This window comes from Pyrus communis, chromosome 9, assembly GCF_041283825.1.
Source record: "Pyrus communis isolate YQ-2024b chromosome 9, ASM4128382v1, whole genome shotgun sequence".
Taxonomy (NCBI): Eukaryota; Viridiplantae; Streptophyta; class Magnoliopsida; order Rosales; family Rosaceae; genus Pyrus; species Pyrus communis.
The window spans coordinates 11,582,043-11,608,761 of record NC_142573.1 but is presented as its reverse complement, the minus strand read 5'-3'; the positions used below and the strand labels follow the sequence as shown (position 1 = coordinate 11,608,761).

The 26,719-nt window shown below is 38.4% G+C and overlaps 2 protein-coding genes across 7 annotated transcripts; both read right to left on the bottom strand.

Annotated features, from left to right (window-relative positions):
• Positions 1–726: 726 nt before the first annotated feature.
• LOC137738934 (ABC transporter B family member 19-like) lies at positions 727–7,120 on the bottom strand. Its single transcript, XM_068478398.2, has 9 exons — positions 5,819–7,120; positions 5,477–5,531; positions 5,185–5,360; positions 4,909–5,073; positions 4,519–4,814; positions 4,048–4,364; positions 3,715–3,938; positions 1,528–3,423; positions 727–1,303 (listed from the first exon to the last, which is right to left on the bottom strand). The coding sequence occupies exons 1-9, from the start codon at positions 6,974–6,976 to the stop codon at positions 959–961; spliced, it is 4,632 nt and encodes a 1,543-aa protein (XP_068334499.2). The 5' UTR covers positions 6,977–7,120; the 3' UTR covers positions 727–958.
• A 4,005-nt stretch (positions 7,121–11,125) lies between these two features.
• LOC137739956 (uncharacterized) lies at positions 11,126–22,981 on the bottom strand. Of its 6 annotated transcripts, none has more exons than XM_068479712.2 (11): positions 22,556–22,981; positions 21,848–22,025; positions 21,571–21,753; positions 21,359–21,458; positions 21,239–21,269; positions 18,951–18,993; positions 17,946–18,098; positions 14,636–16,808; positions 13,063–14,464; positions 12,000–12,083; positions 11,126–11,638 (listed from the first exon to the last, which is right to left on the bottom strand). In XM_068479712.2, exons 2-11 carry the CDS (start codon positions 21,904–21,906, stop codon positions 11,574–11,576), a joined length of 4,293 nt encoding a protein of 1,430 aa, XP_068335813.2. In that variant the 5' UTR covers positions 21,907–22,025; positions 22,556–22,981; the 3' UTR covers positions 11,126–11,573. The 6 variants fall into 6 exon arrangements, with proteins under 6 accessions (XP_068335813.2, XP_068335814.2, XP_088555959.1 ...); XM_068479713.2 differs by having other exon boundaries at positions 21,848–21,981; XM_088699833.1 differs by having other exon boundaries at positions 22,447–22,942.
• Positions 22,982–26,719: the final 3,738 nt, after the last annotated feature.

Sequence of the window (26,719 nt, the reverse complement as noted above, 5' to 3'; positions counted from 1 at the left end):
TTGCGTTTCTCCTTTTGGGAAGAGTTAATTGAGACGGAAGGACTTTTCCAATTTCTGGGAACACAAATTATGCTTATATACAAAGTAGTAGCCTCATAAAGTATTTCACCAGAATTTTTACATGTGATCATATAAACACTAGGCATCTTAATCAAGGATATTAACTGGTGGAGTATAGCCACTTAGTACTATGTTCTAGTAGTATTTCTCTTCACTTGTAAGTGAGAGGTCTTAGGTTTGATTCTCACCACAGGCGAATTTGAACCATATTATTGCTAGCCCATTGTGAGGCTAATCCTACCTCCTTAGTGTAGATAATATTGTTTGTTAAAAAAAAAAAAAAAGTAGAATACCACATTAAAATAAATGAATAAATAACGGTTTCACATTAAAATCCGCATTTTAATGCCTGAAAATCAAAGATGAAATTAACTAGGGGAGATGGTTGATCTATATACTCATTTTTGTCTTTCCCTTCCCGCTTCAGGATTTTCTCATTCCAAGAAAGTAAACAAGTAGACGCAATAATGCGATTTCATTCCTACCAAAATTAAAATATTACCTTTCTCATTTGGGAACTTGGGTACAATATAATCATAACATTTGACGACCATATTGGACTGTCAATAGGTGATTATATTCTCATTTTGAGGCTTAAGTCCACTTCTCCACCTCCTTAGTACAGACAATATTATTTGTTGAAAACAAAAACAAACAAAAAAAAACTAGCGGTAACAAGCCTAGAACAAAAGGCTTTACAAGTTTAAACCCTACCATTTGAGTCATTGAATGTACGTTGGTACATCAATTACAAACCCTAACATCACAAAAAAGTAACGAGAGTGTGGACCAAATAAATATTAATATGGATTGGCTACTTCTCTATAACTACAAGCATGCTAATAAATCTTCTCCATCACAAAAGTTCCAGGGGTAACTTACAAGTTACATACTGTAATCAAAACGCATTGGCTTCAGTTTCTGCACGCACCAAGCTAGCATACACACCGTTAAGGTGAGAGGCCATAAGTGCATCATGGCTCCCATATTCTGTGATGGCGCCGTTGCTCATCACTGCTATCATATCGGCCTCTCGGATCGTCGAAAGCCGGTGAGCCACTATGATGGTTGTAGCCCTTTTGCTGATCTTCTTAAGTGCCTCTTGTATGTGCCTCTCTGATTCCAAATCCAGTGCACTACTTGCTTCGTCTAGAAGTAGTACCTTTGATTTCTTCAGTATAGCCCTTGCTATGGCAATCCTTTGCTTCTGGCCCCCGGATAGCTGGGCCCCACTCTCACCAACCTATAGATCAAAGGAAAGAGAAAACCATTATGGTGAAAGATATGCATCGTAGAAGATAGAAAATTCTGTGTGCACGACGCTTGCTCTTTAATTTGTTTTGTCGAAAATGTATTTGATAATATGTTAGTATGTTTTGTTGGAAACAATGATACAGACACATTATCGACGCTTGTCAATTATCCGAACTAAAGAGCATATAGTGCTATAAATTGAACTATATATACCTGAGTTTCATAGCCTTGAGGGAGGCTACTAATGAAGTTGTGGATATAAGCTTCCCTTGCAGCGTCTTCAATTTCAGACCATGAAGCATTAGGGTTTCCAAAAGCAATATTCTCTCTCATAGTGCCTGCAAACAATGTAGGCTCTTGACCCACTAGAGCTATTTGCCTTCTCAACCACTTCAGATTTATCTCCCTCAAATCCACCCCTCCCATCATCACCTTCCCTTGAATTGGATCATAAAACCTCTGTATTAACCATACCACCGTCGATTTCCCAGACCCGCTTCCGCCAGCCAATGCCACTGTGCTACCGCCTCTGACCTTCAAGCAAAAGTCGCTCAACACGGTCACATCTGGCCTAGAAGGGTAGGCAAATGTCACCATTTTGAACTGAATGTCCAATGGTTTCGACCGGTCAAGCTTCCTTTCTTTTTCTCTGCTGCTGCTGCTGCTGCTGATTAATGGCTTGCGAGTAATGATATCGAAAACTGCTGGAATTGCTGTTGAAGCCATGGATGTGTCTGGTGCAAGACCGGCTAATTGTCCAACAGAAAACGAACTCAAAACAAGGATAAGAAAAATTTGGTACACATCGCCGAAGCTTGCTTTGCCTTCTTTCACAAGGTAACCACCAAACCAAAGGGTTAAGGTGTATGCTCCATACATAACACCTTGAGAAAACCCTAGTGCTAGGCCCATGATTTGTGACCTCTTAACTGATTTTCTCTTTGGCCCCGATAAAGCTCTTTCGAAGGACTTAACCAGCTGTTGCTGAGCAGAAAATGTTGTGACTGTCCTTATGTTTGAAACAGCACCAGAAGCAATGTTGCTCGCTTTCGCATAAGCATCATTGTCGAGTTTTGGCCCTAAATTTATGATCAAGCTCAAGTAACTTGCACCGAGAGTCAAAGGAGTGAGAGCAGCAGCCAAAAGAGTTAGCCACCTATTAATCCAAAGGGACAAACCAAGTCCCACGATGGCTGAACTCAAACCCATCAACAAGACTGATAATCGATCAATATGGACCGAACGAAAACTGACAGAATCAACTGAGAGCCTCGAGACCAGAACTGCTTTCGAATTTTCTTCGGAGTCAAACCAACCAGGCTCTTGTTTTAGTATCGAACGAAACAGGAGGTTTCGCACTCTCAATGTGAGTTTTGTTCCAGCCCAGCCACACAACCCTTGTTGTCCTGTCATGAGGAGTATGTTCCCAAGGCCAAGCCCAACAAGTGCTAAACAAAGAGGATCAATTTTTTTGTTAATTTTTGATGGGTCTTCATCGAAATATATTTCGAGGGCTAGGCCTAGAATAAAAGGAAAGATAGACAAAATTGCACCTGCATTCATACCCAAGAAGAACCCTACTAAGAGCATTGGAACCTCTGGTCTTTGTAACAACCATATATCCAAAAGTTTAACCTTTTTCGGTTTTTGTTTTTGGACATCTTTCTCCTCTACTCGGCTTTTCTCTTGAGCGAATGGCGATCTTGACAAATCATGAATATCAGACACCGAAAACTGAGTAACTTTCTGATTATCATTTTGTTTCAACAAAGGTTTTGTTACCCCATCAGCGGCAAGCTCAACGAGTCTATAGTAGGCACCGGCTTTTTCCATGAGCTGGCGATGATTACCAATCTCAACCACAGAGCCAGAGTCAAGAACAACGATGGTGTGCGAATTTCTTACTGTCGACAGCCTGTGAGCAATTACAATCGATGTTCGGCCTGAGGAGATCTTGTCAATAGCCTTTTGGACCGCAGCCTCAGATTCAGGGTCTAGGGCGCTGGTAGGTTCATCCAAGAGAAGGATTCTAGGGTCTTTGATCATCGCCCGAGCCAATGCGATTCTTTGCTTCTGACCTCCTGACAGCAGTGCTCCTCTGTCTCCAACCTGCCAAATGTGACAATGAAATAAGCATTGCACCATGAGTACCTAAGCATCTATGTATTTACGTATGTGTATGTGCACGTGAACGTTGTGTAAATGTTCTCTTGCCAGACAAGCAAGGATATGTGCTTCGAACTGTCAATCTAGATCATGGATTAGGTGAATTCTTGTTTAATTGCGTGGTCCAGATTTACTGTTGAAAACATGTCATGCTAGATATCTTGCAATAGGACATTTCCGTGCATATTCTAACACTATAGCAAGGGAACTTTAAGAATATTTTTGCTGTTGAACCTGAGTGTCATAGCCTTGTGGAAGGCCAGAAATGAAGCTGTTGGCATTGGCAGCAATGCAGGCGGAAATCGCTTCCTTCTTGGTGGCATTCTCCTTCCCCATTAACACATTTTCTAATATACTTGTGGCAAACAGCACCGGCTCCTGGCCGACCATACCTATCTGATCTCTTAGCCACTTCACCTGAAGCGTCCTTAAATCATGACCGTCCAATGTGATTGTACCTATCGAAACAAACATTCAAAAAATAAATCAGAGAAGGAATTAGAGTTAGTCCATTTTATCACAAGTTGTTTTTTTTTTTAATGTTGTTAAACCGTAAGATTATGATACCTTGGTTAGGGTCATAGAACCTTTCTATAAGAGCGAAAATGGTGGACTTTCCACCTCCGCTAGCGCCAACCAGTGCTACACTCTTCCGAGATGGGATAACCAGATTCAGGGAACGAAGAATCGGAGCATCCATACGAGACGGGTATGAGAAAGAAACGCCTTTAAATTCAATCCTTCCATGAGTACTCGGCAGGGTGCTGCCTACTGAGCTGTAGGGGTCTATCTCCGGAACTCTATCTATAATTTCAAACACCCGGCCTGCTGCTACTGTGCCTTGTGAAAACTGAGCAAAATATGATAGGGACAACGCCAAGCCCCTGTGAAAATTCAGCCACATGCAAAATGTGTCAAGAAAATTGAAGTTTTACAGTTCCGTCTCTGTGGAGGACATCACTTCTTTCCTGTCTTTCTTAAAGAAAGGACGTCCTGCACAGAGAATCCCTCCCCCACAATTTCAGAAATTCTTTATACCTTCCCCCAACATTGACGCCAAAGAAACAAGCAATGGCGGCGCCTCCAGAGATCTCTCCCTTAGAAACCAAAGCACTGCCATACCAGAAAGCCAACGCCCATGTTGAATACGAAACCACATAGATAATTCCCACTCCAGCACCCTTAGCAAAGCCGATCCTTGCTCCAAAAGGCACCAATTTGTTCAATAAATCTGCGTATCTTTCAGCCAGAAGATCCTCTGCAACAAAGGAAAACACAGTTCTGATTGAACTGATCGCTTGCTCGGCTACATTACCAGCTTTAAGGTAAGAAACCTGTGACAAATGCACCAGAAAAGATTTAGGAAAATATATAAGTGCTGAGAAAATTTAAGATCGAGGCCAACATAAACCTCGCTGTAAGCGATACCTCTTCTTTCGTAGTGAGGCCAACATAAACCGCTTTGTAAGCGATACCACAGAACATCATCAGTGGTATGACTGAGAGGACTACCAGAGAGATCTTCCATGACCTCAGAAATCCAACTGTGTATCCACATATGAAAGTACATAGGTGGTGAATGAAATGTGCCATCTGAAATTATTCACAAAGTTCAAAATTCCCAAAATTTATCAGCTCCTAATCGTCGCATAATCATAAAAATTAGTTCAAAGGAAATTTATAAAAAGCAAATATCAAGCAAACCTTCTCCCCCATAACTTCTTGGATTTGAGCAACATCACTAGAAATTCCATGCATAATGTCGCCCGCGGCGATCTCTGTGTCGAAAAAGCTAATGTCCTGCCTTAGAACTGCTCTTAGATATTCTCTTCTTATTCTTTGAGCAGATCTCTCCCCTACCATTCTCCAACAGGTAATCTCTACATTTAGTGATCAAAAAATACTTTTGGTATTAAACATTTGTACCACAAAAGAGAAGAAAATATATTATTCAAAAGGACACAAAGAGGAACATCATGATGCATGTGCATCTTACCCATGTATGCTCCAACTACAACTATTGCTGCTAATCCAGCCATATACAGGGCTATCTGAAATTAAATTGAAATGAAAAATGAGCTTCCATTGTTAATCTAACCAAATTTTTTTGCAGTTCTGTGTTCGAATACCAATATCACTCGTATCAGGCAAAAAAAAAAAAAAAATACATGCAGTAATTTTTTTTTTTTTTTGCATGTATTTTTTTTTTTTTTTTGAGTACAGTATACATGCAGTAATATTAAAAAAACGTGTAAAAATACAAACTTTTCTTTTCAAAAGGCTAAGCTAATAAGAAAAAATTTAGAAATTAAAACATGTATGAATAGTTTTGACATACCGTTTCAATATCATCCATCATCTGAGTCTTGTCAGCGTACTTTGATTCCTTAGCAATCTTGTTCACAAACGTTCCGAAAAGAAACGAGTACCAAGGAAGAGACCCTCCATTAATGAGAGCACCAATGCATCCCAGAAACACAAGAACCATATCCCACTTTGTTGAATACTTGAACAAGCTGAGCAACCCTACTTGCTTTGGTGGCACGGCATCTTCTTCTTCATCATCCTCTTCATCATAACCCGAACCTTGATCGCTATCGGCATACCCATCAACGCCGCCTTTATGGTGGCCAGAGACTTTTGATTGCCATGCATGATCATCATAACCGTGAAGATGATGATTATGTCCCACGTGTGACAACCCTCGACCATGGTCATCATGTCCTATAATTTTCGACGTACCATGATGACTGTGATGGCTATGATCGTAAAAATGACCACCAAGGTCATGACCCAAATTATGTGACATCCCATGACTCAAAACTTCGGATGCGTCATCTTTTGTCCGGTTTGGTGGATGATCATAATCGATCAGACCGAGCACATCTTTTCTAGCTAATGAACCACTTCCGGTATAATTACCACTTCCCAACTCCTTTATTTTTTCCAATCTTGGGGGCTTTTTATGTTGTGCACCATAGATACTATTTGCAGAAATTAAAGAACTCTCACTATTATTATTCAAATTAATGTTGCCATTCCCATTATTAACCCTAGGAGGAGCAACATAGCTTTGAAGCTCAAGCCTGCCATCAGGGACAGAATTGTAATTTGGGTTATTCCTGGCAGCGCGTCTGCTAGTTCTTGAGAGGTAGTAGTAATTGGCGGAGCGGCGAACTATGTGGGCCTCGGAGGATGTGTTTGCCGTAGCCCATGGGCTCAAAACTGAGCCCAAATTTCGCGTGTCGCTCCACCCGGTGGGCTCAAACTGCCAAGAAATCTCGCCCTGCCACGACTTGTCGTTGTCTGCGGCAAATGGAGTCGTGGGGGGCTTGATGTGGCGGGACCTTCGGCTGCCGGGGGTTCGGCTTTGGGTAAACTGGGAGTTGGAGCTGACCGGGGTGAAGGAGCTGGAGCTAAAGGGCGTGGGGTGGCGTGGCAGGCGGTGACTGGAGGAGGATTGTTCGAAATCGAAGGAGGAGTCTATACCGGCCATGATTTAATGGAGTTTACGGAGTGTTTGGCTGGTGAGAAGATTGTGTGAGAAGGTGTGGGAAAGTGGAAAGAAAAAGAGTTACCAGCTTTGTGGGGAAAGTTGCCAATTGGTGAAGGTGGAGAGGAGTGGAGAGGAGCTATCTCCCTTCTCAGTTGGATCAGTTGCACTTGTAAATAAAAGGGTAGATTGTCTTTTGTGCTGCGATGATTTGTTGTTGTCCAAATATGTTTGGTTGTTGGTTCCATACTTTGTTGAATCCGTCTATGTTTCACTGCAGTTAATAATGCTATTGTTTTAATCTTCCATGGATTAATGTCTAATTATTCTAAAATATTTCAATGACTTTAACGATTGTTTACGATTTTTAAAATTATACCGCTTTTAGAAAGAGTTTCTAGCATTTATCGTATTCATTATGCACTCAAGACCATATATTCGATACATTATTCCTTAATATTAAATGACTAGAATGCGTCTGTAGCGTTAAAAAAAAATTAAAAAATAAAATAAAATCTATTATGCGTTATGATCAAGTTAGCTAATTACATTATACGAAAACACACAAATGTTGCTGTATCAAATGCAGCAGTTTTATTTATTTAATTAAGTAATAATTTAGGGAGTTGAATAATTTGTCTGTTACATATGAAACAACAAAGTTGTGGAATTATAATCGACCGAGCATGCAGTCGCACTTAGGTAGTATCTACTGTCTGGCTAGCTAATAGAAGACACGGCATCCACTGTTTCATCAACCCTCGTATAGACATGCAAACAACATGCAGGCCGAAAATAAAATTAAAGGCGGGCTGATATGTCGAGGAAGATCAATTAAATAAGTTTATCGTCGCCGTAGCGTATTAGCGACTTATACAAGATTCTGTGTAGGTTTCTCCAACTGTCATTAGCTCATGATTTACAAAGCATTTTCTTTTTTTATTTCCATTAGAAATTATCCTTTTTCTGACTAAACCTCACCACTACCTGATCAAAATCTCTTTTTGGAGTTTTCACCAAGAAACAGATGAACAGACCAACATTTTGGACTCACCAAATTCATTAGGCCAATACATTATCCTTTAATATCTTTTACATTAAGTAATGGACTCAAATTTACTAATTCAGAGTTTTAGACATAGGGCAAATGTGTCAAATTACAAGAAAAACGGTCAAATGTTTATTTCCAATAACACCGATATTATTTCTAACTTATTAATTATCACCTACAAAGTCCGACACGTATGAATTTTATCACAAAAGACCGTTGTATTAGTTGAAGTGAGATTAAGATATTTAAACTTTTTTCTTTTTCTCTCTATTTTTGACAAATGTGGAATATTTCAACAAAATGTTCTTTAACCTTTAGAGCTATTGAAGCTTTTGTTACATAATTCGAAATCTTAGAACTTCTATGATTTTCACAATGATTTGACATGGAATTTTCTTGTTCGTGATTAGTTGGCACAAAGGGGTCCGAGACAGGACTCTAAATAATTGGTCTAACTATTATCTGCACGTGTCATTCACTATTTAAAATTTTTTATAATAAATTTATATTAATAATTACCGGTCAAAAGTATGTAGCTTTCAAAATTGAGTTTATTCCATACTTCAATAGCCTAAAGTTTCTTTCAAAATAAATAAGTCATTGTGTATTTCTTCTTTAAATTAGACACTTCATTTTTTTTTTAACAAACAATATTATCTACATTAGAGAAGGAGGATAGGCTTAGCCTCACAATAAACTAGCAATAATGTAATTTAAATTCACGTTTAGCAAGAATCGAACCTAGGAACTCTCACTTACAAGTGAATAACAATACCACTAAACCGTGGCACGAAATGGCAATTAGACACTTCACATTTTGTTTAGAAAGAAAAATAAACTTTAAAAAAGTAGATAAACGATAACTACTCTCTTTTTCTCGCCCTGTACTAGACTCGGCAGTTTCTAACATGACATGATGACACGACATGAAAACGACACGAAAATAACGGGTTTCGGGTCAATACGATAACTAATTGGGTCATTATCGGGTGACCCATTAAGAACCCGTTAATAACAGGTTCTTAACAGGTATACGCGCGGGTAACACGTGGATAACATGTTTCGACTCGTTAAGAAAAAAATTATTTTGATAATTTTAAAGTTTAATTACTAAAAAGATTATTATAAAATACAATAGTCATATTTATATACACAATATATTCTATATTAAATATATAGTTTTGTATTATTATTCTATATAAGTTAAAAAAATAAAAAGTTTTAGTCATTATTTATTTTTACTATGAGGGTTCCTTATTATCATTACTAGGATAAATTTTACTTAATATGTTGTTGTCCAAAATTAAAATAAACTAGTATAGTATGTGTATAGGTAAGAACTAAGAAGACATACATACAAGTATGAAAAATGTGAAAGAATATATAATTACTTGTGATTCATCATTATTCCTCCACGTGTAGATAATGGTTACATTTACATCATCGTTTAGATTTTTAAAATCCTCCAAACCCTCATGAATAATGTTTTTTATTTGAGGGCAAAATTAATAAAATTAATAATAATTATTGTAGAAGTGTAAAAAATGTAAAAAAAAAAAATATATATATATATATACACACACAATAACTCATAGTGACAAGCTTTACAACTTTCATGAAGGAGTCAACTTCAAAATCCAACATTATAATCCATAAACCTTAAATTTATATTTAACCGTCAATTGTCATTTACGCTTTATTCTTCTTACTGAATTTCATTTTTTTATTTTTTATTTTTGAAAACATGATCATCTAGAGGACGTAAGAAGATGAATGGTTCAGATCTTTGATATCACGTTTTAATATTTACAGTTGACTGAAATATGAGTTGATGTCATATAGTTTGTAGAAACTTTATAAACATCAAGCAATATTTTCACTAACCGTAAAACTCTAAATATAATATCAACGATCCAAACCGTTCATTCTCCTGCATTCTCTAATAGATCATGTGTGACATCTCACATCGCACAGGAGAGTGATCCTTAAATGTATATTCTCATCTCTACCTAGCACGAGACCTTTTGGGAGCTCACTGGCTTCAGGTTCCGTAGGAACTCCGAAGTTAAGCGAGAAGGGGGCTTGAGCAATCCCATGATGGGTGACCCACTGGGAAGTTGCTCGTGAGTTCCAAAAAACAAAACTGTGAGGGAATGGTAAGCCCAAAGCGGACAATATCGTACTAGGATGGTGGAGTGGGCCCGGGAAGTGATCCGTCCTGGGCCGGGATGTGACATCATGTTTTCAAAAAAGAAAATCTGAAGAAAAAAAACAAAATTTGATGAGAACAATGAAGCGTAAATGTAAACAACAATCAACATTTAAATTTTGATATATGATTTATATGATTATAGTCGCGAATTTCGAAGTTAAGCTCTTCATGAAAGTTGTAAAGCTTGTCATTAAGAGCGTTTATATATTTTTTTTCTATATTTTTTACACTTCTACATTAATTAAAAAACTATTAAAGACTTTACTTAAATAACAGTCATAAGATAAATGATAGTAAATCTGTACCGTTGGATTCTATTTCATTTATATTATTAGAACTTTTTTGAACGAAAAAACCCCTTCTTTATTCCAATATCTTCCAATTTTACCATTTGATCAATTTAGGTAAGCGAAAATATACTTAAAAGAAAAATGTGTTTTTATGTTTTGAATGTGACAATATGGTATGTATATACTTATTTAGTATTATATTTTTCATTTGATTATTTATTGGTTTAAAATATTTTTTCCTTAACGGTTAACGGATCAGGTCATATTACCCGTTAATATTATCGGATCAATTTCGGGTCGGATCATTTTACCTGTTTATTTTAACGGATGTTACACAACACAACCTGTTAAGATATCGGGTATAAGACGAAAACGACGCAAACACAAAAAATACGACACGAATGCCAGATCTACCCTATACAGCATACACTCTTGTGTAATCTTTTTTGTTACTTCTTTTTGATCTATTCAATATGATGGCTAAAAACTATGAGAACGTATAGGAGAAGAAAATGATGGGTCGTTATCATTTTCCTAAAAAGTAATTTAAATAACTAAAATTTGTTGACGTAGCCAATAGTCCCTACATAGGCCAAAAATTGACAGGAGAAGTGACAACACCACAAAAATGGTGGTCTTTACAAGCTATTATTCCGCGTACTCACAACACTCTTCTTTAAAACTGTCAACAATGTAACGTTGATTCTAACAAAAGTTGAGATATACATCATCACACAAAGGCTAACCACATGAACAAGAAAAAGAACGCCTCTCGACTACCGAAAACACGATTACATTACGCCAACCATCGACATCGTTCAATAGAATATACAACCATATATTTCCAATACAACTACGTATATAGCTAACTAAATGACCACGCCTTCATGAAGTGAATCCAACATATACATAATCCCACCGTAGGGTTTATATTATAGATGGCTGAGTCGCACCTACTCGATCGTTCGTATCATATAATGCGGTCATCCCTTTAATCTACCTTGAAATGATCCAAGCACTTGCTATGTGGGTTTCTCCAAGTGGTAATTACCTCAGCTTTGAGTCGCTTCCCTTGCTTCGGAATGATGAGAGTGAGAAGAATGACCGCGGAGCTGTAACACAGAACCGTGAGTATACCATTATCAGAAAGATTCAATGCCAATGCCATAAATAAACATAAGCGTTTTCCTTCACGCAATCCTAAATGACTATGACAAAATCTGATAACGCTTTCCGACTAGTGAACTAAAGCTGTCAATGATTAAGCCAACCAATTTCTGAGTTCTTAACAGCTTCACGTTCATCTGCCAAAACAGGGCTACTACACGAGAAATTTGTTTCCTCAGTTGAGACAACAAAGTACAGTGTACTACCGGAGATATACGAGGATGAACCTCGAACAGAGTAAACTAATCATTGCATTACTACCAAGAAAAGTAAAATAAATGACAAAACAAGTACATAGAGCATCACCTTTCAACGAGCTTCCCGATAAATGATCCTCCGTCAGTTTAAAGTTCATTGGAGGTGCCGGGATAGAGGTCCGTAATGCTTGTACTGCATAGAATGTAAATTTGAAAAATCAGCTCTTCATTCTTTTCTAAAAGGAGAAATGAAATAAGAAAACTTATTTTAAAAGAAAACAATTCACCAAGTTTTTTAGAAACAAATCAAATAGGAAAATTTGTTTAAATCGATGGCCTACGATTTGCAAACTACTTGCTGTTTCATATGATTCTACAGTAACTTTTCGATCCAAACATTTTTAAACTGACAGATCAATGGTTATTAAAAATTTCAGTGGCCTTTCTGTTTAACAAGTACAATCCAAAGAAGGTCCTTCCAATAACTACGGATACACACGGAACACATTATATGTGTGCGTGTTTGATGATCCGGAATAACACTCAAAATACCAGCTGGATAAGAAAACAAGAAACGGCCACATGGAAAGTTTAGCTGGGAATGGAAAGTGCAGATGTTGGGTTGCTTAAGGGTTCCTAGAGCTGTTCAAGGATCATTAGTAACCCATGGCGGCTTTCTGCCACTTCGGTTTTCTCAGCCTAAGAAGAAAATGGTTGGGACTCATATGAAGAAAGTTAAGGTTCCACCATAAAACTAATTGGTAATATGAAAAGCTGGCAATATGGGGAGCTGGCAATATGGGGAGTAGCCTAACTTACTTATAAGCCCATGCAAAGTCCCTCGTCTCATCAATGTGGGATTCGTTCTCAACACGCCCCCCCACGTGTGGCGAATTTTCAAACCTAACACGTGGACAACACAAACAGGGTGCCATGGAGTGCGTGTGGCCGTTTGGCTTCACATATAGGACAACCTACTCTGATACCATCAAGAAAGTTGATGTTCCACCATACAACCAATTGGCAATATAAGGAGTAGCCCAACTTACTTATAAGCCCATGCAAGGTCCCTTGTCTCATCAATGTGGGATTCATTCTGAACATCATATACTCCAGCATACAACAAGTTCTATATATCAAAATAATTGGAAATTAGGATATCCGTTAGTTACCCTGTTCATTGAACTCGCTTTCATTGAAGCTGTCATCAGGACCCTGCGTGAATCCCATTCTTGACTTCCTAAAATCTTCTGATAATCGGTTTGCAGGATCTCGCCCATCTTCTGTATCATCATCCCCTTCAGAAGTCGTAGCAGAGATCCAGTCACTCATATTATCTGTCCCGCGACTTTTTCTTCCAAACTTTAATAACCGTTTAAATCCTTTTGTCACATCCTTACGTGACTGATTTTGAGATGAATTGGTAGCAAGGATAGGTTTCTGAGCACTTCCCCATTTCTTTCTCATCCGAGCTGCATCAACATCTATTTGGGTAAGACCATGGGAATTCCAAGAAGCAGGGCTCCCAATTGGGGAGTCTACAGAGGCATCAACATCTGAGGCCTCGTGAGGGTAGGAAAAGGAATGATGCATGTGCAAGTTCCATGAAATGGGGCTTTCCCCAGGTGAGTCTGGTAGAGACTCCAAAGTATGAAATGTTGAGGGTGCAGCCGCAGGCAATTCAGCCGTTGAAGCAGGGTCCACTTGAGAAAGAGATCTTACGGAATCGACATTATCAGACCTTTCAGAATCCTGGCTCAGTTTTCGTTTCCCATTATCCACATCCATATCATCACCATCTTCAACTGCCATATCCATATCAACACCATTTTCAAGCTCTTTCTCTTCTTCTTCTTCTTTGGCTGTGTCAACTGAATCTTCTCCCTCAACTTCTTCTTCATTTGTTAGAGTCTCAGAAGAAATGGATCCTTTCAGCTTGGAAAAACTAACCCCAGAACCAGTGCCTATGCCATTACTCTTCCTAAAAAACGACTTCGACTCCACATATTTAGCAAATTTATCATAGGAGTCCTGCTCGGTTTGCTCTTCATCAAATGGTACCAAGACAACCCCATCAGAGTGTAGAGAAGATGAGTTGTTCAGTTCTACAGGATTTGCAGAGCTTTTCCTCAAGGACTGAGAACGTTGTGGCTTCTCTTCCTTGGCCATTATCTCTTCACTAGTGCTCTTGCTGCGGGAAAAGCTTTTGACCTGTGAACGAGCAGGTATTTTGCTAACAGCTGGTTTGCTAACTCCAGAAGAGGGCTTTGTGTTTTCTTTCCTGAGATCAGAAAAGTTGGGAACTGACTGTGCTAGAGGATTTTCTAACTCTGGTCTTCGCCGACCTGAACTAAGGTTGGAAACTTTGCCTGATGACCGTGGAGCTGGTGCAGTTGGTGTCCAGGGGGTAGACGAAGGCAAGTTTCTATTGGGAAAAAGCTTTTTATTTTGAATGCTTCTAGAAGCACCGTCTCCTAAAGATGTCTCGTTAGAGAACCTATCTTCTCCGTACAAATTTTGGCCTGGAAATTCAGAGAGATCCTCATCCTTCTCCCAACGAATGGAATCTACTGGCTGTTGTCAAAACAGAAAACTATTATCCTAAGATACAAATACCAACCAGCAACACAAATATCTTCAAAGATTAGGTCAGGAAAAAAAAAAAATTGGGAAAATGGGAAAAATCAAACTTTCCAGTCATCAATTTTACACCTAAATTCATGGTAACTTAAATTGAATCAGTACCTGCTCCCTCTTCATACTAGATCCAAAATTGAATGATCTCAGCTTGTCTGCGCGCCTACGAGCACTAGATGCTGAATCCTGTCTGTCTGCTGCCCCTGAAAACTTGGCTTTTAATTCTGCCTTACTTTTCTCAAGGCTATCTTCCATGGCCTTCAACTTGGCTTCCTTCTCTTCTCTTTTAGAACCCCATTCTTCTCTCAGTTTAGCATCTCTTTTTTGCATGTACCTCTCATAGAATTTTCCTTTAGAATCAAGAGAGAAACCAGGCTCTGAAAAATTTTGCCTCAGATTATCACCGTAATCTTGGATAGCAGCTATCTTCATTGGTGGAGTAGTATTGAAATTTTCCATCTCACTAGAACTACCCATTGGTTCCAACACTGTGTTAGCCGCAGGAAATTGTGCAGAAGCAATCTCCTCCGCTGCTTGTTTTCTGTTTTGTGAACTTACTGCCTGTTCCTTCTTTGCATCCACGGGCTTGCTTCTTCGAGCAGAACTAGACTGATCCCCAGGAAGCCGAAGCTTGTGCTCTGCAAAAAGCTTTTCAAGCTCATTTGCCTTCATTTTGAGCTCATCATTGAGCTCTTGATTTCCCTTGGTCTGTCTAACTCTCTGAACTTGCTCGACTGGTGTTGTCGGTATCGTAGCAAAGCTCTCTTCATTCCTTGAAACTTTGTCACCTGTAAAATCCAACTTGCTTTCTTGACCACTATTGCTTTCATCTCTCCTTCCCTGTGGCTTCTTAATTTGTTCGCGACTGGCAGAAACCGGTTTCTGGAATCTCATTTTCTGAGCTCCAGAATCTTCCATTCTAATGTGTTTCTTATCAGATGATGTGCAGTCAACTTTACCCTCCTCCCCAATTTCTCCAGAAAAAGATCTAAACATAGGCTGGGGAGGGAGTTGATCACCCTCAAACCCTTGGAGCTGTGCTGAAGAAGCTTCTTCAAGTTTTCGTCCAACACCACCCTCAAACTGCCCTGAGAAAGATCGGGAATGACCCTGGTAACCCCTAGGAAGTAACTGAGTCATTGGCTGATCTCTCGGCCTTGAATCCTCTACCCTACTTCCAAACCCACCACCAGATATTGCACCCCCAACCAGGTTCTTCCCTCGAACAACCTCTGTCCGACCTGAAAAACTCTTGGACTGTGTCTCAGAACCTGATTGATCCTTAAAACCACTGCTTCTTTCTTCGCTACCCGAATAAATCCCTTGATCACTTAACCCAACCTGCTCAGTTCTTCCACTAGAAGTCCTGGATTGAGTATGAGAACCCACCTGCTCCTTCTTCACCTTTGAACCCACCTCCTCCTTTCCTACAAAAACCCCAACCCGAGTCTGCCCCTCAGCTTCATCTTTCAGCTCGACATCACCAACTCTACCAGAAGCACTCCTTCCCTCAACCTTACAAAACTCTGTCGAGTCAGTTGACCCCTTCTGGTCCTTATCCACAGTCACACCAGATATTGTATTCGCTGCCACCTTTGTCTGAGAAAATAAATGAGAAGCAGAGGAAGACGATGGTGTGCACAAGGGGCTCTCCGTTTCTTTCTTCTCCCCGCTCAAATCAATGCTCATGTCACTGGCACCACTCCATCTTCGTAGCACGGCCTTCTCTGCAACAGCAGGTGCAGACGACACGTCAGAGGAGAGCCTTTTGAGCTCCCCAGGTTTGGCAGACAACACGTCAGAGGAGAGCCTTCTGAGCTCCCCAGGTTTGGCAACAACCGGCTTTCCACCACTGCCACCACCAGAACTCTCCTTCTGTTTATTCTCAAAGAGGCTGATACGGTCCTGGACGCTGAGCCGCCTCCCGGGTTGACTCACGCCCAAAGGAGTCGTCGACTCAGTCTGGGATTCAACCTTCTTCTCCACCTTGGCCTTGCCTTCCTCTTTGTCTCTCTCAGTTACACTGTTACGTTGTTGTGTAGGGAAGTTGGTGTTGAGGGACTCGGGTTGTTGACACGTGGAGGGCTTTAATGGGTCTTCTTGTTGCTCCTGCCTATTTTGGGGTTGGTTGTGGGGCCCAGACGAGTTTTCAGTGAGGTCATCAATGGACATGTCAGACTCACATGAGGATCTAACAGCTCTGTCGTCCGCACTTGGCTTCCATTGGGAGATCACGTCGGATCTTCTTTGGCATAGTGAGATGAATTTGCGGCAAGCTTTGCTGCACAGTTTTCATAAAATAAATAAGTAGTTATATAAGAATAATGTATTCATATATACAGATATAAAATTACAGAATTCATAATATTTTTATTAGGTAAGAAGTACATGGCAGTTGAGATTTGAGAAAAACAGAAAAGACCATTGCAACTGCCATATTGTGACGGACTGCTTTACTATTTTTCTAAGTTCTACCAACCTTCGTTTTTTCCCTTAAGCATTTTACAGTGGGCCCAACGTGGCCCACTTAATATACTTCATATATAATGGACCCACTCAATGTACTTCACATGATCACCAAACACAGAAGAAACAAAGTCTTATAGAAAGATTACTAAATTCAAATCAAGTTGGTACTAAAGAATTAAAAAATGAGTATAAAATAACATAGGAAAAAAAACAATTTGTTCTAAGAACATCCTTGTCAGCTAATAAAAGATATGAAGGATTTGGAACAAAAGAACCAAATATTATATGCAGACAAGTAACAAGGAGTCACATTTTCTACGAAAAACTTCCCATCTTTAATCATTTAAAAAGTTCCAATGGCATGCTTTAATCAGGCCACCCTGTTAAACTATTTTTCCATTTAAGAGTTGCTATTTTCAAGTTTATCAGATACCCGAAGGGCTGTGATAGCATATCGCTTTCAGAATAATGCATCAGGTTATGATTGCGGAACCTGGAATAGCCTATCGACATTGACAAGAGTTAGTCCTATAGTACTAATGGAAAAAGTAGAGCCTAAAAAGACCACACATTGGCAAATAGGAAAAATGATTATATAACATGAAGGAATAACCTGGTCAACCGTTATATCTCATTTCGCATTCCTTATGCAGTTGATTCTTGAGAGAATTGACCCAAGTTAAGTTTCAAGACAGTTTCCTCCAGATTTATATTGGATTTGTGTTTGTCACAACTAAAAACCAGATAAACTCATCACTAGCACCAAGATGCAGGCATGGAGGTACGAGCATATGCTAGTGAGAGCATGCACACGCACATGGAGAAAGAGATACGGCAGGGGCACGGGCTATTAAATAAGACCCTTTTTCTCTTTTGGAGAGGGTGAGTTTGAGATAATATAAATTAAACTTGATGAAGCAGCGAACAGAGAGGATTTCAAGAATCTTACTTTAAGTGATGGGCACCAAACTGATCGGCAAAGTGTTGTAGTTCAGAGACTGTATCAGGGTTGAAACCAGCCGCAGATGCACGAGCACAAGCTGTGGTTAAATCCTGCCTAACTGCAACAAGTCGTACATCCATAGCCCTCAAAAGCTCCTTCCTGTACGAATTGTATTGAGAGAATAAAAATGAGACATCAGTTTTGGGAGGGAGAAGGGGGTGGGATGCTCTAAAATAGAATATGCATCTTAGATTATTAACTGCCATCAGTAATGATGATAGCAGAGCTATGGCGAACTGTTCAAATTAACATGCGCAGTCAACTCCTATCTTTATCTTTAACTGCTAACTTCACCTAGTAATTTGGACTTTGATACAGATATTGTGAATATATTTCTTTTCCATTTTAATTTTTGTCAAACAACAATTCAATATTTCACATCGAATAAACATTCCTAAATATCTCAAACCATAATAACTTCATATAAAAGAAGTTCCACAACCACATCTCATGGTAATGACCCAATTATTATCACCACCAACAGATCAACACTTTAATAAACTAAAACAAAAAATCCTTCCCACTGCTGACTTCAAAGTTCCAACACAAAGAAAAGTTCAAAATGAGGACAACCTAATGAGTTTAAGGGCTTGTTTAAGAAGTGCTTTTTGATGACTGCAAGCGCTTTTAGAGAAAATATTTTTGGGTTTCAAAAGCACTTGAAGTGCTTTCTTCAAGAAGCACCAGTTATGTGCTTCTTGCAGGAAGCACTTCAAGTGTTTTTCGAGGATTAACTTGCATTTTTATTAAGGATAGGTTGTAAAAACATTTTCGCTTAAAGAGCGTTCAGTTATTTAAAAGAACTTCCTAAATTTTCTCCTAGTGCTGCAATTTCATTATAATTCTTCCATAACTTAAACTCTGACCAAATTTAATGAATAAAAAATTTACTGCAATCTAAGGCAACATTAAGTAAATTATTAACGAATTTAAAATCTAACAGAGCATTACTTTGTTGCATCTGCTGCTGCTGTGGTACCTGTTCCATCCCCACCTGAGCAAGTAATTCAGCATTGTGATAAAATTCATGCTTTGATCAATATCCAGATGTGAATGAAATAACACTAATAAAAATAAAGGTTTCAGATGTAGAATGGCACAGGAAAAAAGATAATGACATTCCAAGTTGATGAATTTAAGATGCCAAGTCATATTAGATGTACATGACCATTATGAAAAGTATACAAGAACAATTATGATAATAGACTGAGTTCTTTAAACTGTTTCAGAAGATTATATTATGATGTGCCTAATTGCTTAGTCACCCAAGTCACATGGTAGAGGTACATTACATGCACTTTTCATTTCACTGATCACCCACGGTATCCATGCTTTCCATAAACCAGGCATAATCTCATCTCACTTCTTGCCATGCCAGGCTAGCTAGGAAAGATCCTGCTGGGCCAAGTTAACACCACTCAAATCCTAAAATTCCTGGTGCAGTAGCAGACACCCAACCGTTTTTTAATGAGAACAAACACCTAAGCATTTACAACAAGAGTAAATACCTAACCATTGCAATCAGCAGATCTGCCTCTGCACTCCCCAACTTCAAGTTGGAAAATGTCTTCAACACAACAAATATGATACTTCCTCACTGCATAATGCATACCCCAGTTTTCAAGGATCAGATGCTAACTTGCATGAACGGGACACTGAAACTTCCTGAAGAGAAAGGGACATCAAATCCCTTTTACTCATAACACTCGCCTATTTGAGTTTGGAACTTGGGCCAGACCATGAGTGGCACAGAATGAATGCAAGAAAAGCATAGGGCGGTGGCATTCTTCAAGCCCAAAAGGGAGAAAACTCTGGAATCCACCATGGGGTCCTCTGAATTCATAACAAATACAAGGAAGAGATAACTATATGAGTTTTATTGTTTAACTCATCCAGAAGAATCTGATTTAAAAAGTTCCCAAAAGCCCTATTTATAACAAACTAGTAATCCTGACTAGGAAACAAATCAATAACAAACCCAGAATGGCATGGATGATTTGCTTGTCTTGGTTCTGTTGACTTTGGACCTAGTACCTAGTTTGTTAATCACAAATTCAAGGGCCACCATATTTGGTTTGGTTTTTCACTTTTCCAATGTAAGTTGAAGATTTCGTCATGCGTGACAGCCCTAAGGTTTGGGATTAGCACTAAGTCCATATCCCACCCTAAAAAAAGAATATTGTAACAGCATAAAAACCTAAGGACACTAATTTCCTAGCAACTAAGTATGCTGTATAATGACACCAAACCAAAGAGTTCTGGCAAGAATAATATTACTAAAAATATCGATAATCCACTAATAAAAAATAAAATAAAAAAACCAAGTTACTGCAACTACATTCAAGCTACAAAGGGACGAGGCAGACAGCACAGAGACATCAAAGCCTAAAAAGGTGAGAGAACCAACATAAAGGGTTTTTTTGGTTGTTTTCTGTTCAGTAAAGTTGCATTGAAGCATGAAGCAGTGTCAACTGCATTCCTTTGAATGAGGACCAGAAAATTCCATGTTGCGATTATACGGTGGAAAAAAAAAATCATTAGTATTTTCTTTTATGTGTATGTGTGCGTTTCAATTCCTTTTCCTATCTGACTTGTAGAGATTGTGGAAGAAAGTCTATAAGGATATGGAGCCTGATCTTGAAAATTATGAAGGGTGTGATATTTAAGTGCTTGTCGCTCTCCCCTTACACATTTACTAATCTATAGTACTTCTTCAATCTGACCTAGTTATAGCAAAAAATATATCTGACCAAAATTAGTATTGCCATTGCAAATAACCCCAAACAAGATGGAAATCACTAATATATCTTCGACATAGTAGCAAAATTTTCATATATTTATTGCTTTAAATATAAGGCATGAACTCCCAATAAAGTATGAAATTACATAGCATTTTTCAAGTAAACAACACAATCCCTGACCATCTATATTTGTGCAAGAAACTTAATGAACTTTCCTAGATGAAGAAACTACGACAAACAAATGGAGAGCCACCTCTGCACCATCAATCCTAAATTCTCTCATGTTTCAACCACTCAAATAGATATACACACACACACACACACACAAACAGTTATAACAAAGAAAGTTCAATAAGGTCAAAGTCCTCCAGTACTGAAGCAAATAAAATCAATTACAAATTATACAAGATGCCAGAAATCACGTTTTGTTGCATTTAAACCAAGTCAAGTTGAAATACAATCAACAATCGAAAGTGAAGTTAGTAGCGATGAACATACCTAATGCGCCAGCATGATGACCGCCCATCCCCTGATTTGAAAAAGTTCCGCAAGTTCGATTAAAACAGAAAAATGCGGTTTCATTAGCATTAAAGTTACTTAACAGATAAATGGCCATACCTGAGAATATATTCTCCGTGCCACCTCCAACTGGGACATCTCAGCATCAAATGTATTGACCAGTTCCAGCACCTCAGGTGTGCTAACAAACCGCACAAACCTGTTAACAATATTGGCTAATCAAGTTAAAGAAGCCTAAATTATTACAACATAAAAGGCCAGCATGGTTTAGATAACTAAAAAAAAATATCCCATTGGCAACCCGAAATAACCTTTCAAGCGTTCCTTTTGTGAACCATGTCTCAGTATGTTTATGTTTGTCAACCTCAAGTTTGATCGACGGAATTGCAAGTGCAACCTGCTCTTTTGCAACTTTTAAATGAGTAACAAATGGCTTGACTGAACCAGACGCTAGCTTCTCAGTGTTCCCATCACTATAAACAAACAATTCACATCTGCCAAAACAAAATATATATCTGATCAATAATCTAAGTGGAAATATTAAAAGAACATGAAAACGCAAAGAGTACATAGAAGCGTGACACTCACCGTGAGTGCTTTGGTGACAATTGGAATACTGCATAATCAATAGGAGTATCGGATTTCATTTTCCCCTTCACACTAGTTCCTTTATCTCAAATGACCCTTCATATAACAGATGTAGTTTTCAAGCCCCCAAATGCCTGAGATTCTCACAGTTTTGATTAATTCATTCACAATGCATAATCTGAATCAAAAGAAAAACACAATAGAAACTAGCTAAATCAGTTCTTGCAAGTCAGCATGATTGTGCAAGTTGAAGTTATTAAGGACTTGACAATGAAACTTCCATTAATAGAATCAAATATAAGAATCCCACATCACTAATCCGCAATCGAAATCAACAAGGGGTATTCCATACATGGAAATGCCCAAAGAAAAAAGCACAACCCCAGTAGCTAAAACTTACTACTTCTAGACCAAAATACTACCACAAATACACTACCAGATCTCAATCCAGAAACTCTAGCCAAAAGCAAAATGCACCTAAAGTCTACCTATTTGCACCAAATACGGAAACCCCAATGCTTCAAATACAGAATTCAAACATTTCCCAGATCCGATTTCTCCAAATTCCAAATTCAAATGCGAAACCGTAACCGACTCACCCACATTTAAATGCAGCTCAAAATTGCATGCAGTAAATGCAAAATCCACACCAATCGCATCCAAAATGTAAACCCAAATGCGAAACTGATCGTCCGTACAAGAACTTACTTGAACTAGCTCAATCTCCCGGGAGATCTCCGATTGCCGCAATCGGATCCTCTGATTCGCTCACTCCGGTGCCGGCATTTCACTGCCCCTTTCTCTCTCCAATTTTAAAATTTTCGTTTTTCAAATTTTCCAATTGGGTTCTTATTTCAAGTTAATATTTGGACTTTTGAGAAAAAACCCTAATAAGCAGCAATGACAATATGGTTTTTGCTTTTACTCATTCATCTCAAATGTGCCTTTTCTTTGCCCCCCTTTCCCTTTTTTCTCCAAGTGCTTTGCTTTGTGTTTGCTTTCTCTCTCTACAATCTCCCTGTTTAAAAATACACAGTTGAGAGAGCAAGAGAGAGGAGAGAGAGAGAGAGAGAGAGCAAGAGAGAAGAGAGAGAGAGAGCAAGACAGAGAGTGTGTATCTGTGTTTGGAGTTTCAGACAAAATTTTGGTTTAATTTGTAAAAAAAATAAAAAATCTTAACTAGAATTGGAAGACAGAGACTCGTTGGTGGTGCTGACGTAAATTTACCGAAATGGACTTGACAGTGGTTTGACTCCAAATTACCATGTTTGCCATTCTTCTATTTTTTTTTTTCCCAAATTTAATCAGTATATTTAATGCGACTTCCTTTGTTGCAAACTCGATTTAAACCTTAATCCGATCTATTAATCAAGAGTGATAGAAAAAAATCATAACTTACCCATTATTTTGAAATTTTGAGCACATTAGATAAATTTTTTACCAACAGATAGCTTACTTAGCAAGAGAAATCTTTTTTTTTTTTTTTTAACAAGAAATGAGAATTAGTTGTGCGACTCATTCTACGTTCATTTAAAACGATTTATACCATCTACTATTGTTTTCCATGAAAGAAATGGGTTTCTTATACTAGTTAACTACATATTACACATTTGATGATATTTTCCCTGCCTAAAACATCTAATAGGTTGAAGTTTATATTAGATGGTGTTACCCCCCCCCCCCCCCCCCATATCCGTTTTTCCCTTTCACACATTTCATGTTAATTTTCATCATTTGATCATTTTTAATTTATTCGATCAAATGGACAGAAATCGAGAGGAGTGTGTGGAAGGTAAAATTTGGTGTGTAAATAGTACCACCTATTAAAGGATGAGCTCTATTTTGGCCAAATGTTTGAGTGCAAATTGGTTTAGAAAAATATTATTGGAAGCGATTTGGATGTCCTAGTTTACGTACGATTGAAACTGAGAATTGATCCTATAATTACTCACTTATTTTTAAACTAGGAGACAATGTTAGGTTCCTACAACGGTTCTAATAAGAGAATCAAGGGGATTGTTTGTCAATATATATGTAGAAATAGCGAACCCTACTCTCACAGATAAAAAACACTCATTATTGGACCAAAGACCTATTGTTTGGTTAAGCATTCTGTATTTGATAGAGAGGATAAGCTTCCTATTGAAATCGGTCCCGACTTCATCTTTTTAAATTTCCTTCAGGTCAGATTTTGTTCTCTCATGTGGTATCAGAGCCTAAACTGGAAACTTCGGATCATACAAGTATTGTATTGATGATGACTTTAATGTTATGAATGTAAATGATATTCCAGTTTTGGTTAGACCAATTTTAATTAATTATGGTTATGGTTAAGGTATTGCATAGTTTCGAATTGAAACTTTATGGTGTGCAGTGCAGTTACGACTGTGCTGGCATGTTCCTAATTATCTAACACCATGTATGTTCGAATATTTGGGTTTCACTTACATGTTATTTGTTGCTAGTTGATACTTTTAGTATGAACTGTCATTCAAAAGAATGGCCATGAGTAGAACTTATTGTTGTTTATGATCCGTTTTATTATAGTTGTGAAAATTATAGAGTTTTAAGATACTTGGCTCGTGGATTGGGTTTTGTGACTTTACCTGATTTTTGTTACTATCGCACTAATATGACTGTTAGAACTTTAAAGAAATTAAATTTATTTTATGTCGAAATTTTCTTCCCCTTCTGGTATATTTATGATTTCAATTATGATTCATGCTTCCGATATTTAGATTGGAATCGTAAATTGAGAGGGATGATGTGTCCATTTGATTATCTCTTAGGATTTGTTGATGTATTTGAAATCTAGGTTTTTTTTTATTTAAAAAAAAAGCCAAATTTTAGTGATTTTCTATTTACTTGAACTCATTATAATTCATGTAGTTTTAGCATAATACATATTTGATTCATGCGCATTCAATCTTTTTGTAAAACTAACTTCTGCATGAAGATGAATTTTGAGTTCTGGAGAAGAAGTAATGGTCATGATTATCTCGTTTTAATCAAGATATATTATCGCGATATCCGACCATTATCAAAAGTTTGGTTGATCTTGTTCGATGGATAAGAGCCAATTAGAACCAAATTGAATGCAAAAATATTGTGATTGCTTTTGAAATTTTGGTCATTACAGGAATTGGTGACTTTAATTTATGTGAGATGAGTTGTTCTGAAAGGATTGAAACTATCTTTTAATACATAAACAGTTTGAACAATGGAGTATGATTTGATCAATTAGTTCAATCTTAGATTATGCAAGAACTATAAAAATAAATTCATCATGAACAATTGGTTCATGTCTTTGATTTCATTATCAGTTTGGTGATAGCTTCAACTTATGCTCAAGTAAAGGTGGGCAAACGGATACTAAACCTGCGGGGCAGGTTGGGTCCATGCGGTTCGGGGCGAGTTTGAAAATTTTAAAACACAAATGGGGCAGGACGGGTCCAAAAGGCCCAAGAAATAGGGCCCCACTGGACCCGTTTCTCCCAAGCCCACTCAGTTTCCCATTCCAATCCTCTCTCCAAAGTCCATCTCGACGACATTACCGTCTTCTCCTCCTCAACGACATTACCCATCTCGATTCTCTCCTCCTCGTCGGCACCACCCATCATTCTCCTCTTCTATCTTCTCCTCCTAAACGACATCACCCATCCTTTTCTCCTCCTTGATGATATCCCAAAGCACCGCCATCTCGATGGCATAAACCATCTCAATTCTCTCCTCCTCGTCGGCACGACCCATCTCGATTCTTAGACGACCGTCGTGATCATCATCACCCCATCACCGCCGTTGCCTGCTATAATTTTGGTAATTTTGAATTAGGCGTTTGTTATTTATGTGAATTTTTGGTTTAGGGATTTAGGGTTTTTGAATCAGGAATGGTCTAGATTCTGTTCTGGGTTCTAAATTTTTGGTTAGGGAATACAAGATTGTAGCTATCACAATGAAGGTTGTGGGGATGAAATTGTATTCATTTGATATATGTGTGTTTGTTCTTTAATTTTGGTTTCACTGTTTGGTGCAATAGGAAATATCCCTTTCATTTATTTTTCATATCGTTTTCATTCCACTGTTGGCTGTTTTGAATAATCCACTGACATATTTTTCGATTTGATGGAAACATTCCACCATGAGGATGATCCACTGGTGGCTGCAATCTCGTGGGTGCTTTTTGGATGATGATCCAGTCTTCTTTTCATCCACTTATGGGGCTATGATCAACTTGAATTCTGGTGGTTGTTGGAGGCTCGATATGTAGCGCTCTGGCGACGGTGGCGGATGCAGGCAATTAGGGTTTGTTTTGGGTTGCGCTCAAAACTTTGTTTTGGGCTTCTTTGCCGTTTGCTTTTGGGGTCCATTTTTGTTGTCTATAATTGGGCCTCAAGTTGTGTAATTATTGTTGTGTTGTTATTGAAGTTTCTTTGACCAAAAAAAAAAAAAGAGTTGTACCCGTGAACCTGTCCTGAACCGGCCCCTTTCAAACGGGTCGGGTTAGGTTCGGTTCTAAAACTCAAAATGCTTCTACCCGGTTCTCCCCCAACCGTTACATTTTAAAACGGGTAGGGCCAGTTCCTCCAAATTTAGGCCCAGCCTAGCTCGTGCCCATCCCTGTCATACCTCGATCCCGACATACATCCAGGATCGACACGTGACGTCACCAAATACTCGTAACTCTAACATACCTCGCCTTTGGGAAATGGCAAAACATAACTTAAGATCCAATTGGGCAATAATTCTTCGTAGACTTTATGGCTGCATCTAACATTCTCGTTAGACTACCTACGTACCCTAAATAGGGATCAAGTCATTCGTAGTTCATTCAAACATAATCCTCAACTTTTATCACAGTACTTTTAAGTGGAA

What these genes read in the sequence shown, in the direction of transcription:
- LOC137738934 (XM_068478398.2), bottom strand. Translation starts at nt 6,976, where the DNA reads ATGGCCGGTATAGACTCCTCCTTCGATTTCGAACAATCCTCCTCCAGT. An exon ending in TGTAGTTGGAGCATACATGG is followed by an intron (nt 5,361 to 5,476) that starts GTAAGATGCACA and finishes CACTAAATGTAG; the next exon opens with AGATTACCTGTTGGAGAATG. An exon ending in GCCTCACTACGAAAGAAGAG is followed by an intron (nt 4,815 to 4,908) that starts GTATCGCTTACA and finishes CATTTGTCACAG; the next exon opens with GTTTCTTACCTTAAAGCTGG.
- LOC137739956 (XM_068479712.2), bottom strand. Translation starts at nt 21,906, where the DNA reads ATGAAATCCGATACTCCTATTGATTATGCAGTATTCCAATTGTCACCA. An exon ending in TTGTCACCAAAGCACTCACG is followed by an intron (nt 21,754 to 21,847) that starts GTGAGTGTCACG and finishes TTGTTTTGGCAG; the next exon opens with ATGTGAATTGTTTGTTTATA. An exon ending in GCAGCAGCAGATGCAACAAA is followed by an intron (nt 18,099 to 18,950) that starts GTAATGCTCTGT and finishes CAATTCGTACAG; the next exon opens with GAAGGAGCTTTTGAGGGCTA.